This window comes from Spermophilus citellus, assembly GCF_964194105.1.
Source record: "Spermophilus citellus genome assembly, chromosome: 16".
Taxonomy (NCBI): domain Eukaryota; kingdom Metazoa; phylum Chordata; class Mammalia; order Rodentia; family Sciuridae; genus Spermophilus; species Spermophilus citellus.
This window is the reverse complement of record NC_138196.1, coordinates 33,986,128-34,001,964: the sequence shown is the minus strand read 5'-3', so window position 1 is coordinate 34,001,964 and position 15,837 is coordinate 33,986,128. Positions and strand designations below refer to the sequence as shown.

At 35.1% G+C, this 15,837-nt stretch overlaps 1 protein-coding gene across 5 annotated transcripts in view; it reads left to right on the top strand.

Annotated features, from left to right (window-relative positions):
- The window catches only part of NSD3 (nuclear receptor binding SET domain protein 3), a 108,585-nt gene that overhangs the window by 21,348 nt on the left and 71,400 nt on the right, over positions 1–15,837 (top strand). For all 5 annotated transcript variants that reach the window (XM_081269512.1, XM_081269514.1, XM_081269513.1 and 2 more), the window contains exon 2: positions 13,804–14,522. In XM_081269512.1, the coding sequence (XP_081125638.1) occupies positions 13,848–14,522 (675 nt within the window). In that variant the 5' untranslated portion in view covers positions 13,804–13,847. The remainder of the gene's footprint in view (positions 1–13,803; positions 14,523–15,837) is intronic.

Sequence of the window (15,837 nt, the reverse complement as noted above, 5' to 3'; positions counted from 1 at the left end):
ACAATGCCAGCCCGAGCATTCTTTTTTTATAGAGATATAATGCATATATTAAAATATACAATTTAGTGACTTTTAGTATACTCACAAGGTTGCACAACCATCACCACTGTCTAATTCCAGAACATTTTATCACCCCAGCAAGATACTCTTAACTATTAGCAGTCACCCTTCTTCCCAGCTCTTGGCAACCAGTAATCATCCTTTTGCCTATATGAGTTTGCCTATTCTAGACATTTCACATAAATGGAATAATTCAGTACATGGCCTTTTAATTCCTATTTAAAGTGAGTAAAATTGATAAGTTATTAGGACACATTCTGTAGGAATATTACTGTGACTTTAAGAAAATAGGAAAAACTTTTCCATCACGGGTCCTGCAGAATGGCTCCTGCCAAGAAGGGTGGTCAGAAGAAGGGTATCTCTGCCATCAACAGGTGGTGAAGTGGGAATGCACCATCAACATTCATAAGTACATCCATGGAGTGGGCTTTAAGAAGTATGCCCCTCAGTTACCTCAAATTTAGATCCTCCTGCTCTAGCCTCTCAAATAACTGGGATTACAAGAATGCACCACCACGCCTGATTAGTATTATGCTTTTGCTTAGTTGAGTCATGTAGTGAGTCCTGTTTCAGAAAGGAACATCCTTTGATACATCTCGAGTTCATAATATATAGATGGAGCCAAGACTACTCTGTTTCGATGCACATTGTCATTAATTATATAAAAATGACATGAAGCCTGGCATGGTAGCATGTACCTATAGTCCCAGCTATTCAGGAGCTGAGGCAGGAGAATGCTGAAGCCTAGAGTTTTGAGGCCAGCTTACACAACATTCAAGACTTATCTCTTAAATTAAAACAAAAACATGATTTAAGGGAATATATTCTCTTGAATTTGTATTTTTAAGCAAGCAGATTTTCTAGTTGAGCCCAGAAATTAGCAATTTAGTTCTTTTTAAAAGACTATCTTGGAAAGTACCTTTAAGTCAAAATACCTAGATAAGGTTTACTATTATATGACATTTATTTACATATTAATGTGCTGTAAGCATTTGTGGAAGGATGTTTTATTAGTATGATTGCCAAGAAGTCATTCAGGAAAATGTTTTCCCTTAAATAATAACCTTAAACTTTCAGCAGCCTTAACCAGAATGATAATATACCACTTTAAATGATTCCATGTTTGACCAGCAGTCTTATCAAACCTTATAATTTTGACATCCTCAAATTTTCAGTAAAAAAAGCCACAGGAAAACTAAAAAATTGTTAAGTATCCATAAAGGTAATGTCATTATATAAAATAGCCTTAAAGTCTGAAAAGTTCAGATATTTTCATTACCATAAAATTTAACAAATTGAAAGAAAGAAAGTAATCAAATTTCAGTCAGAAATAATATGTTTCTATATCATAGTGGCTAAAACTTTTTTTTAGATAGCTATAACTGCCAATGTGTAACACTTGGATGCCATTAAAAGCATTTTATTTTGTTTGTGGGCAAAATCTTAAGTATTGTAATCCAATCTAGTGTAAATTTTTCTCTGCCAAAGGATAGGGAAATGGAGGGCAAGATTGGGGGAGCTGAAGCAACAGAAGAGGTGGCTGGACATACAGGCAGGTGTCAAAAATAAATCTAACAACCAATTCCATTTGTCTCTGCCAAAAGTTTTCAAACAGGATTCATTTTGTTTCATAGATTGACATTGCATTGTATAATTACTGTATCAAATTTGGTTATTGCTATTTATCTATAATAAGGAGCTAGATTAGATGTTATCAATTCTAGTTACTTTTAATGAATGTAAGGTAAACATCGTTACTCATTTCCTTTTTGGAGTTGTAGAAGTGTGGTCTGATTCTTAGAAGCAGGTGGTTGGTTGGTTCATTTCCCCCCCCCCCCACATAGTCCCCAACACTCATCTTTTTTGAGGTGGGGTGGAGGGTGAGGTTAAACTATGGTTAAAAAAAACCCGTAGGGGCTGGGGTTGTGGCTCAGTGGTAGAGCACTCACCTAGCACATTTGGGGCCCTGGGTTTGATCCTCAGTACCACATTAAAATAAAATAAATAAAGGTTTCATATCCATCTACAACTAAAAAAAATGTATTTAAAAAAAATAACCCATGACTTGTAAAGAAAGAATATTATTAGTGAGAGGGTAGAAATTGACTTTTGCTTCTGCATATTTAGTAGCTACTGGATTTTGTTGAGTTTTAAAAATGTGTATTTCGGGCTGGGTTGTGGCTCAGTGGTAGAGTGCTTGCTTAGCATGCACGAGGCACTGGGTTCGATCCTCAGCACCACATAAATGTAAAATAAAGATATTGTGTCCACCAAAAAAAATCTTAAAAAAATAAATATTTTTTTAAAAACGTGTATTTCAGCTGGGCATGGTGGCAATGTCTGTAATCCCAGTTACTCAGGAGACTGAGGCAGGAGGATTGCAACTTCAAGGCTAGCTTCAACAACTTAGTCAGACCTTATTTCAAAAAAAAAAAAAAAATTAAAAAGGGTTGGGAATATAGCTCAGTTGTAGAGCACCCTGAGTTTAATCCTCAGTACTGCACAATAAGCAAACAAACTTCTACTTCTAAGGATGAGTTTGTTGCAGTTTTAAGATAGATATAATAAAGCAAAATAACTTATCTCTATTATTTTAAAACAATGCACATTTGTTACATTACTGAAAATAAAATTTTAAATTATGAAAGCCAAAATGGGGAATACAGAATTTAAAGAGTCCAAGGACCATATATTTAGAATGGAATATGAATAGAACACAGAACCAAAAAGAATGAAGTATCTTTTCAAACCCTGGCACTAGGGGATTGTAGCATTCTTTCTGTAAGTTAAGCATGTTTTTTTCAAGTTTATTTATAGAGATTATAGTTTTACTAACAAAACCATGTACTGTGAAAATAGTGTCCCATATTTTTAAAAATTAGCTCTCCCTCATTTTCTTGTTGGTATACATTCGAGGAAAAATACTAAAATAAACATTTATTTTCCTTCTAAAGAGCTTCATATTCTATCAATTGTGAGTCATAGTCTCAAGAATTTTTGGAGGGAGGTGTATGTATATGTATTAAATTGTTTCAAATACAGGAACAATTTGAATAATTTTCAACATTATCATTGGGTTAGAAATCAGCATTTGAATATATTCAGTAGCTTTCTCTTTACACATCAAATAATGCATAGCTTGCCTTTAGGTACTACATTTCAATTTTTTGTCTTTAAAACAAAATAATCCTCTAATTTTTCAACATTATGTGTCTTAAACTTTTTTTAAATGATATTTTTGCTACAAAAATGTTCAAACAGTAAAAATCCCAGGTTTTTGAGGACCAGCATAGTTGGTTCATTATCATAAACTGTCTGCATGTGCTCTGTTTTTGTTACTATGGAAACATATTTAGACTGGATTTATCATAAACCTTGAGAAATGCTCTCTGCAACATTTCACATAAAGAAACATCTGGATCCCTTGTTTGTCCTGGAAAAGGAAGACGGCCCCCTTTCTCTATGTTGTAGAAAGCATGGTATAGTCTACTATTTGTTTTCTAGCTGTAAAAATACCAAAAGTAGGATAGAATATATTTACCAGAAGAGCTTTATAAAACAAAAATTAACATTCATGTTGATTCAGTTAACTATGACTAGGGAAATTGTATTTTGAGTGCTTTAGTGTTTTGAATTTTAGGCCTACAGTATTAATAAGAACAGGGTTTTTATATAGATGTGTTTTTATACAATAGTTTTGGTTTTTGATTGAATTAACATGCTCCTTGGAAGTTCATTTAACTTTGCGCCCTTCTCTGGGGAATTTAAACCTTCCATGGCAGTTTGGTCCAGAACTAAGCAAAGTCCCAGTGTTGTCAAGGTAAACAGTTTGTGTCAGTCAAATACTGCCAAAAATATTAGCTGAGGAGATTGTAACTGCTTTTATATTCTCTTACAGTCTTTGTGGAAAGACCCTCAACAACTCTATACATGATGACTCACTTAAGTTTAACAGTTCAGTTTAAAAGATTGATTAAAGCCCCTCCTCCAAGCCTTTCATTTGTATTCTAAGAACATGTACAATATGAAAGCAAAATTATCTCCTGCTTTTAAGAAAACTCATGTAAGTGGGTGTTTTTGGATTAGGAGGCATGCATAAGCTGTCTCAGAAACACAGAAAAAAAGTTACTCAGACTAACTCAGAGCTTCAGTGACTATTGAAAATGACTTTCTGAGCTCAAAAAAAAAATGGTTGAGAGACAAGGAATAAAAAAGTGTAAAGGGGCATAACACAAATAGGAGATAACATTAGTAAAGGTATCAGAGGTGTGAAATAATGTCTGCATACTAATTCTTAATAATTTAGCATTATTGGAGTACAAAGTGACTTGACAGTAGACAGCTAAGTAGAGACCTTGCTTGAGGGTCTTATGTGGTGTCAGTCAAGGCATTTGGCCTTTTTCTGGGCAGTGGGAAGCCACTGAAAGAGGTTGATCAAGAGGGCTAATTAGATTTACAAATTAACCTAGGAGTATATTTAAGGAGTTGGTGGGTCTGCAAACAATAGTCTACTTATATAATATCATAGAACTACTTCTGATTCCAGAAGACCTAAGTAATGATATCATGGTGAGGAATTTCAAAGTGTAATAAAAGTTTTCTCTTACTGAGACTGGCATTTCAAACAGAAAAAAAACCAAGCTTACACACACACACACACACACATACATATATGGTATAGCATGTAATTCTTTTTTTTTTTTAAAGAGAGAATTTTAATATTTATTTTTTAGTTCTCGGCGGACACAACATCTTTGTTGGTATGTGGTGCTGAGGATCGAACCCGGGCTGCACGCATGCCAGGCGAGCGTGCTCCCGCTTGAGCCACATCCCCAGCCCCATAGCATGTAATTCTATAAAGTAGAATTCAGCAAATAAATGCACATTCTACCAAAGAGAATGGTTAACTTTTAAAATTTGTTTCAGTAACTTAATTTATACTTTCACACATTGTTAATACTTAATTGATATTTGTAGCCTCAAGCTGTCCCCCTAAAACATGATTTTTGGGGTGGGTATCAGAGATTGAACTTGGGGGCACTCGACCACTGAGCCACACATCCATCCCCAGACCTATTTTGTATTTTATTTAGAGATAGGGTTCTCTCTGAGTTGCTTAGTCCCTTGCTTTTGCTGAGGCTGGCTTTGAACTTGTGGGCCTTCTGCCTCAGTCTCCCAAGCTGCTGGGATTTACGAGCATGTACCACCATGCCTGAAAGCTAAAACATGATTTTTAAAAAATTTTTTCTATATCTGCAATTTGATGTAAGGATTCTCAAAACTTTCCTGTTATCACTCTTCCCATGAATAAGTTGATAAATAAGAACTTTAGATGATAATCTTTTTTGGTTTTGTTTTTGTTTTAAAACCTTACAGACAGCTTCAACAAAATTAAGAAAAAAATATTCATTGAGTTTATCTTTTTCTTCTTAACTTTGAAACATTGGTCAGAGAAAGAATTTATCAGAAATTGTTTATGTAGTGACTTCATTTACTTGGAAGTACAAATTAGAATGAGTGGTATACCAGTATAGTTATTTAATCTCCCACCAAATTGTTGATTCTGAGAAGGGGAGTGATGATGTGTGAAGTGAAGTTTTAGTTTTGTTTTTGTGTAATAATTAGAGATTATGGGGAATTAAGTTTACTTGTTAAGAGCTGTTGCTGTGGAGCAGAGTGTGTGTTTGAGGCCTCCATTTATTGGATGTGAGACTGTGGCCTTGATTTTTCATCATTAGAAAGGGGCTATTAATAGTGTTTCCACAAAATGGTTTCTGAGGGGTAAAATAACATAATTAAAAAAAATTTAGTAAAGTAAGCCCTCAAATGTTACCCATTAGTATTCTTACTATTGATATTATTACATTAATTTTATGTTTAATAATAAAAAAATTAAGCTTACTATCTTTTATAAGGGATTTATTTAAAAACAAAGGTGAGTAGTGTGTACCTAGTGGCTTTAATGCAGTGGGTGAAAAACCCTTAACTTCCCCAGGCAGCCTTTCACAGCCTTAATGCCTCTCTAGCATTGTTTTTCCTCTTCAAATATCTGTTCTAACTATAGTGCTAACACAACTTAATTCGTGGTCACTTTCTGTTTCACCCTGCTTACTGCTACTTTAAGTCTTTTTCATAACATCTGGTCTTGGTAAAGAGATAGCAAGTACCTTTAGGTCAAATCATGTTTTTAAAAAGTTCTTTGTCCTGGCATTGCACCAAATAATAATAACCAACAGGTGCTGAGCTGTATACTCTAGGAACTGTTTTCAGTTTTGTTCATTGATTAACTCTTTCCTTCCTTGTCTCTGTGTGTACATGCATGTTAGGAAAGTGTTCTACCACTAAGCTACCCTACCAGCCCTGGAATTACTCTTTTTTTTTTTATTGGTTTCTGTATTCTTTTTTTTAAAATTCTAATTTGTTATATATGAAAGCAGAATGCATTATAGTTCATATTAAACATATAGAGCACAATTTTTCATATCTCTGGTTGTATACTGGAATAACTCTTAATTTCTACACAACCCTGTAAAGGTTAGACAATTACAAGTATTCAGTTTCTGGATAAGGAAACAAAAGTTTAGGGATATTCAGTTGCCTAAAGTCACATGAGCAATATGCCTTGGAGGTTGGACTTTGATATATGAGCCTATTCTTCCAACCATGGTGCCCAGTAGAGAGCCTCCTAATTTGTGAGGTCTTAAGCATTGTATCATTCAGCTTGTCTGCTATTCGAAGGTTGGCTGCCAGACTCACATATAAAAATCACTATTTTCAGAAATGTGTAGTCCTACAAGATACTTTTTAAAAATATAATTATTGAAAAATCGCATTTTTATATTGGAGGCATAATATTGAAGAGCATGGAACTATTCATGTCTTTTTAGAAAAGATAACAAAGTGGAGCTTTAGCTTAATTGGTGCCAGTATTTAATGGAGGTTCCTATTACCTTTTCATTATTTTATCCAAACCATGGCCAAATTGTTTCCATTTTTCTCAACTTTTTACTTTAAAAAATTATAAACCTTTAGAAAAGTCAAAGAAAATTATAGCCAAATGTTAACATTGTTCCTTATTTGCTTTACTCTAGGCTTAGGTACTTCTTATCCTGAACCATTTAAAGTTGTAAGTACCATGACACCTTACCTCTGAATATTTAAGTATGGCTATCCTAAGAATAAGGACATTCTCTTATATAAACAGAATAACATTATTATGCTCTTGAAAATTAATAGCTTTATTATTGAAGAATATTCATATTTTGATTGTTTTAGTTGTCTCCAAAAGAAAACCTTTTTTAAAAAAATCTATATGTGTGTGTTTAAATCTGGAATTCAAAGTTCATACATTGCCTTGGGTTGTCTTTTCTTTTAATTAGTTAATTTATTTGTTCTAATTTGTTATACATGACAGCAGAATGCATTTATTTCATGCGTTTATGGAACACAATTTTTCATTTCTCTGATTGTACACAAAGTGGAGTCACACCATTCGTGTCTTCATACATGTACCTAGGGTAATGATATCCATCTCATTCCACCGTCTTTCCTACCCTCATGCCCCTTCCCATCCCCTCCCTCCCCTTTGCCCTATCCAAAGTTCTTCCATTATTCCCATGCTACCTCCCACCTCCATTATTGTTCAGCATCCACTTATCAAATAAAACAAACACTCAGCCTTTGTTTTTTTGGGATTGGGTTATTTCACTTAGCATAATATTTGTCAACTCCATCCATTTACCTGCAAATGCCATGATTTACTTCTCTTTAATGCTGAGTAATATCCCATTGTGTATATATACCACAGTTTCTTTATCCATTCATCTATTGAAGGGCATCTGGGTTAGTTCTATAACTTAGCAGTTGTGAATTGTGCTGTTGTGAACATTGATGTGGCTGTGTCACTATAGTATGTTGTTTTTAAGTCTTTTGGGAATAAACTGAGGAGTGGGATAGCTGGGTCAGTTAGTGGTTCCAATCCAAGTTTTCTAAGGAATATCCATACTGCTTTTCAGATTGGTTACACCATTTGGCAGTCTTAGGTTATCTTTTTCAACCTAGAATAATCTTTCTACCTTTTGGTCAATTTTTATTATATTAGCTCCCCCCCCCCCCCCCCCCGCCAAGGGCCTAGGCCAGTTGTATGAGAAATCCACATTTTGGATTTGCCTCATTGTTTCTTCATTTTAATTCCAATTTAAGCACAGGAAAGACTATTTCAGAGGTGATACTGTGAGCCACATCCTGAGCCCCGTAATGGTAGGTGTTTCATTATCATTAATGTCATGTTTAGTCACTTGTTAAAAATGGTGGCTGCCAGATATCTCCATGGTACATATTTCTAATTAGTAAGTAATCTATGGGGTGACAGATAATTAAACTGTCATTAAACTCAGAAACCCTTTGTGGATTCCTATGTCTTAGAATGTAAGCATATATAAAGATATTCCTGAGATTAGCTCTTTGTTAGATGTGTTTTGCAAATATATATACATCTATAAGTTACCTACCAATCTTTTTATTTCATTGTTCATATTTATGTCCCATTTGTATCCTTTGCTAGCACAATGTTATGTTTTCTTTTCTGTTTTATTCTAATAGTTCTATTTATTTTGACTTTAGTATTTAGGTTTATGAACTAACTGTGTAGTTATCTTTGTGTATAATGTAAAGTGAGGGTTGAGGTTCATCTTTTTGCATACAGACTTCCAGTAACTTGTTCTATACCCATTTGGTGACATTCCTATCCTATACCACTGAATTACATTGATACCTTTGTGCAAGAGCAGTTGTCCATATAACCATAGGGGTCAATGTTTTAACTTTTTTCATATACAATGAGAATAACATGTTTTTATAATACACGGGGCAGCCACCATCTAGAGCAATAGATTGATTATAATCAGCACCCCAGTGTTTACACTTTCCCTCTCCATAGGCAAATACTATAACTTTTCCTGTTTTTGAACATTGTATCCTATAAATGGAATTATTATGTCTGACCCCTTTCATAAAAAATGACATGTATGAGAGCCATCTTTATTGTTGAGTGTAGCAGTTTTAGTTTTCTTTGTTCTATTGTTGAAGGATTTTCAGGTGACTGGATGTTAGGTTGGGAAATAGATTATGGCGAGGCAGAAGCAGCACAGAGACTGGTAAGGTAACTAGAATAAATAAGGTAGATTTCATCATGAGGAGATCAAGAGACAGTGAAGTAAATAAATGTAAGATAACTGGAAGGTAAAATTCAGGCAACTTGGTGATTGATTAGATAAAAGTAGGAGCAAGGGAAAGGGATGTATCTCGATTCCTAGGTTTCTGGCCTGGACAACTGATAGATGGATGTTGTGTTTATTTCTTGAGAGAAGAGAAAAGAACATATTTAGGTAGAACAAAAGCTGAGTTCATGGGGCTGGGTTGTGGCTCAGTGGTAGAGCGCTTGCCTAGCACACATGAGGCACTGGGTTCAATCCTCAGCACCACATAAAAAAATAAATAAATAAAATAAAGATATTGTGTCCATCTACAACTAAACATTTTTTTTTTTTTTTAACTGAGTTCATGGGGCTGGGGATATATAGTTCAGTTGATAGAGTGTTTGCCTTGCATGTACAAGGCCCTGGGTTTGATCCCCAGCACCACAAAAAAACAAACAAAAAAACTGTGTTTATTACTGGGTATTTTAATATACTAGAGGAGCAATTAATCAGATATTTGTATTATAAGTATGGGGCATACTGGAAAAAAATAGTAGTTTCCAAAGTAGGAACATTTTTAAGATAGCTGTCATATAAAGAACACTTGTATTGGAGTTAAAAGATCTGAGTTTTACCATTTCATTCTGTTGGCTGTGTGACTAAGGGCAAATCACTTGGTCTTTTTGAGCTCTATTCTTTCTCATCCATAAAATGGGAATAATAGTCTGCTTCATAGGATTAAACACATATAACATATGTGTCAGTTTATAGGTATTTGACCCAGTAGATGCTCAGAAAAGTTGGTTCATGAACATGTAGTCTGGGTCAATAGGAAAAAGTCAGGTTATGGAAAACCTTGAAAGGTGTAGAGGAGATTTGGCATATTATGAAACTATATAGTTTCTTATTATGGGAACAGATTTATGGAAGTTTGGTTTCAAGAAGTTGTTCTCACTGCTGTGCAGGAAAAAGTTAGAAGCAAGAAATATTTAGAAAATCAGTTGTCAGAGAGCTGGGGATATAGCTCAGTTGGTAGAGAGCTTGCCTCATATGCATAAGGCCCTGGGTTCAATCCCCAGCACTAAAAAAAAAAAAAGAAAAGAAAAAGAAAGAAAGAAAAAGAAAATCAGTTGTCAGGCTAGGGTTGTAGCTCTGGTAGAGTGCTTGCCTCGCAGGCATTAGGCCCTGGGTTCAATCTTCAGCACCACATAAAAATAAATAATTAAAAATAAAGATATTGTGTCCATCTACAACTAAAAAATATTAAAAAAAGAAAAGAAAGAAACTCAGTTGTTATAGTTCAGGATAAGGTGCTTGAGGGCCTGTTTGGTCTGGATCTCAACATGGTCATAGAGATAAAAGAAGAAATCAGAGATTTCAAAGGAAGAAACAGCAAGATTTGCTCAGACTAGTTTTATGACTTAACTGAGAGAGGAGTCAGTTACTTAGGAGCCTGAGATGTCTAGCCTAGGAAGCTATAAAAATGGCCAAAGGAATGACAAATCTTGGGTAGTCTGAAAGGGAAGTTGAGTTAGGACAAGGATGGTATATTCAGTTTTGAATGTGTGACGCTTAAATTTATAGTACTGCATTGGTTGTCCATTACTTTCTGGCAGTGAGATATTGTGAAAAAGAGCACAGATTAGAATTCAGGAGATTTTTTTTTTTTTTTTTAAGTACTGGGGTTTGAATCCAGGGGCACTTGATTATATTGAGGCACATCCCCTGCCCTTTTTGTATGTTATTTAGAGACAGGGGTCTTGCTGAGTTGCTTGGGGCCTCTCTGAGTTGCTGAGGCTGGCCAGCTAGGACCACAGACTTTGGAATGAAACTGCTGAGTTGAAGCCTATCTCTGTTAATTACTAGCCATATGTACTTGTTTAACTTATCTCTGCCTCTACTTCCCCATCTGCAATGAGAGATGGATAGTTAGAAGGATTACACTGTATGTAAAGCATTTAAAATGGTGCACAGCACCTGCAAACTACTATTTAAATGTTAATGGAGGTTATTAGAATAGTTGTTATTTTGTCAGTTGTCAAGGAACAAAATGCATGAACAAAAGAAATGAATTGTCTCAGATGGGTAGCTGGAGAAGTGGAAATGGTACAGTGATAAAAATCATGAGCTTTAGAGTCAGATATGCTTTGTGGTTTAAGCAGCCCCTAATCCCTCTAATTGTCACTTTCTTTAACCTATGAATCAGAAATCGCAATATTTCTCTTATGGGTAATTATGAGGGTTAGTTGAGATAAGTCTAAATTACCTGGACCATAGTAGATGCCAAAAAAAAATAATGCTGTCTGTCTATTCCTCACCCTTTGCCTCTTCCTTAATGTAGAGCAGTTCCAGGAGTTTGATTTTTTTTTTCTTGTATGCCTTCTTATTGCAATTTTGGAACCTGTAAAATCATTTGTTTGCTCACAGAAAAATAATTAATAGCTTTAAAATTGAATGGATATACCTCAAAAGTGTATTGTCAGGTTGTGTGTCCCTCTTTCCTTTGCTGTTATGGATTAGTTGCTTTATCATTATAAAAATAAATCTTGCTAGAACCAATATGGTGGCATTAATCAGTCACAGAATTGACCTGGTATGTAGTCTCAGATTCCTTCATCACTATATTATAAGCAGCTGTCATCAGAGTTGATACAGTAGTAAAAAACCTGTCTATTCTCCCTGCTTTAGAGTTCTAAAGATGAAAATAATAGAGTAATAAATGAGCAGTCCATGAATCCTCTGTCTTGAGATGTGGATTTATCATACTTCATGACAAGTAGGGTGTCTTATAGCAGATGCTTATCTATATTATAACATTGTTACATAATATAGGCATCCTTAGATATCTTTAAGAAGGATGCAATAGTTTTGAGAATATAATACAGTTGCTAAATGCAAAGATTATAATACTAGTATCCAACAAAAGATGTACATCAGAATCAGCTGGGATATGGTCTTTTTATTTTAATTTTTTTCCCTTTGGCACTAGGGGATTGAACCCAGGGATGCTTGCTTAACCACTGTGCCCCATCCCCAGCTCTTTTTAATTTTTTCTTTTGAGACAGGGTCTCACTAAATTGGGTAGGGCCTCCCTAATTACTGAGTCTGATTTCAAACTCACAGTCCTCTTGCCTCAGCTTCCTGAGTCACTGGGATTATAGGTATGCCCCAGCACACCCAGTTTGGGATATAGTCTTAAAATACTCATGCTTGGCCTCCTTGTCCAGAATTTTTTTTAATATTTATTTTTTAGTTTATTTTTTAGGTGGACACAGTATCTTTATTTTACATTTATGTAGTGCTGAGGTTCGAACCCAGGGCCTCATACAAGCTAGGCGAGCACTCTACCACTGAGCCACAATCCCAGCCCCCCGGCCAGATTTATTGAATCAAAATCTTAAGAAGATGGACCCTAACATGTTCATTTTCTAAAAGTAACTCCAGATGATACTGCTATATATACTACTTATTAAAAACAACTAGACAATGGCAAGAATGTAGAGAATTAGGCATTCTCGTATGCTACTGGTATGAGTGTAAATTGAAATAATATAGCCAACAGAAGAGTTTTGCAGTATATTATCAAAATTTCAGATCTGTTCTATAGGAATACATATAGGCACAAAAATGTAGTTTTAAGAATGTTTTCCATAGGCCTGTTATGAGCAACTAATTGATTTTCAGTACACAAACAGTTGAAGACATGATAGTGATATCACACTTGTTTATTATTCAGCCCTTTAAAGGATGAAATATGTATGAAAATTATACATGCCAGTATAAAATACATCTAGGATATGTTATTAAGTAAGCCTATTTTTAAATTATATGTAAATATTATAGAGAAAGATGTGGCTGAATACCCACCAAAAGTGTTTACAGTGATTGTCTATGGCATAGAAGAGTGAGAATGATATGGAATTAGTCTTTTTACTTTTATATTTAAAATATTTGAAATAAGATTTCATTTTTATAATAACAGAAATTGAACAAAACATTAGTGAACTTTAAGAAATCTTGAATGGCAGCTATTTATATGTGTCAGGACACTGCTTGTTTGGCAAATACCAATTTTAACTGGGACTTAATAATCTAAAACTTGGGAAAAGAAAAGAATGTTAGGACAACAAGTCTCAAATAAAAATGCCTGTTTGCAGAGAGGGTAAAAATTTGTTGCCAAAGTTGTTGTGAAGGTAATCAGGAGTTTTGCTTTTGTTTTTTTAATATATTTTTTTTTAGTTTTAGGTAGACACAGTAGCTTTATTTTAGTCATTTATTTTTATGTGGTGCTGAGGATTGAACCCAGTGCTTCACGTGTACTAGGCAAGTGCTCTACCACTGAGCTACAACCCCAGACCAGGAGTTTTAAATAGACAAACATTTAAGATAAAATTTGATCTGTGTGAGACTTATATCATCTATCTGTCTATTCACATCTGGATATGAAAATTAGGTTTGAAACATTGGGTTTAAACCTTTCTCAATTGATTAGCCTCCTGCCTATGAGGATACTAACACATTTTAATCCCTTCTTTTATAACTTCAGGCCCGATGAGAGAAAGGGAAAGTTAAGGATGCTGGAGCAGAACAATGGATTTCTCTTTCTCTTTCATGCAAGGGATCATGGGAAACACAATTCAGCAACCACCTCAACTCATTGACTCCGCCAACATCCGCCAGGAGGATGCCTTTGATAACAACAGCGACATTGTTGAAGATGGTGGCCAGACACCGTATGAAGCTACCTTGCAGCAAGGCTTTCAGTATCCACCTACAACAGAAGACCTTCCTCCACTCACAAATGGCTACCCACCATCAATCAGCATGTATGAACCTCAAACCAAATACCAGTCATATAATCAGTATCCCAATGGGTCAGCCAATGGCTTTGGTGCAGTTAGAAACTTTAGCCCTACTGACTATTATCATTCAGAAATTCCAAACACAAGACCACATGAAATTCTGGATAAACCTTCCCCTCCACAGCTACCACCTCCTCCCTCGGTACCACAAACTGTGATTCCAAAGAAGACTGGCTCACCTGAAATTAAACTAAAAATAACCAAAACTATCCAGAATGGCAGGGAATTGTTTGAGTCTTCCCTTTGTGGAGACCTTTTAAATGAAGTACAGGCGAGCGAGCACACAAAGTCAAAGCATGAAAGCAGAAAAGAAAAGAGGAAAAAGAGCAACAAGCATGACTCATCTAGATCTGAGGAACGCAAGTCACACAAAATCCCCAAATTAGAACCAGAGGAACAAAATGTAAGTTGAAACATCTTTTTGAAAATTTTTGTAATCTTTCACATGTACTGGAAATCAAAGACATCTTTTTAGTTTGAATCTCTTCAAATTTGAACATCTCTGGTAACTTCTCTGAAATCCCCAGCAAGGTACTTGGGATGTTATAATAGATGCTAATAAATATTTGTTGAAAAAAAATGAATGGGGGCTGGGGATATAGCTCAGTTGGCATGCACAAGGCCCTGAGTTCAATCCCCAGCACCACACACACACACACACACACACACACACACACACACACACAAAATGGCTTTCATTAAAGAAATATTTTAAAAGCATAGACACCAAGAATTTTGTTTATGTTTCTTTATCTTAGAAGCCTCAATTATTTTTACTTGCTTATAGTAAACTCCTGGTTTTTGAAGATGAAAAGGAAAGTTTACGAGAAACACATTTTTCATTTATTTTGGACCAACTTTTGCTGATACAACTTGTATTTAACACTCATTGCTAATGTGTTTGCTACAAAATAAGCTAATATAATAGAATTCTTTTTATTGAAATCTGTTCATGGAGCCAGGGGTGGTGGCCTATACCTGTAATCCCAGCAGCTCGGGAGGCTGAGGCAGGAAGATGGCGAGTTTAAAGCCAGCCTCAGCAAAAGCCAGGAGCTAAGCAACTCATTGAGAACCCTGTCTCTAAATAAAATACAAAATAGGGCTGAGGATATGGCCCAGTGGTCGAGTGCTCCTGAGTTCAATTCCTGGTGCCCTCCCCACCCCAAAAAAATCAGAGTTTGTATTGATATATATTGGTTAAAACTTCAGGTTGAATATTATTTATAAAACATCCTTCATGGATAACTTAAGATGCATGTTGTCGAATTTTTTAATATTTGAAGTTTCATAGCAATGATATAATATTAGAAAGTATGTAGCTAATTAATTTTAACTTGAATGAAGAGTTCATGATATGAATTATAGATATTTCCTAGACATTGATTTGCAAAGAAACTAATGTTTATTTTTGTGTCCGTTATTTTTTATATTTGATATACCTGAGCAAGTTAAGTTTGTTTTCTTACAAACTGATCTTTTCTTTGTACAACTGAAATGTGATCTTTTTCTGGAGTAAAGGTCACAGTGGTTCTATCAGAAGCCCAAGTGTGTCATTTCAAAATGTTTTCTCATTTTCTTACTTATTCATTGAACACATTGATTGACTGTCTGCTAGGCCCCATTCTGAGAATTGAAGATATAGTAGTGAGTGAAAAACAGAGATGCCTGTTCTCAGGGTGCTTATATTACAGTGGGAGGAGCTGGAAAATACGTAAGTC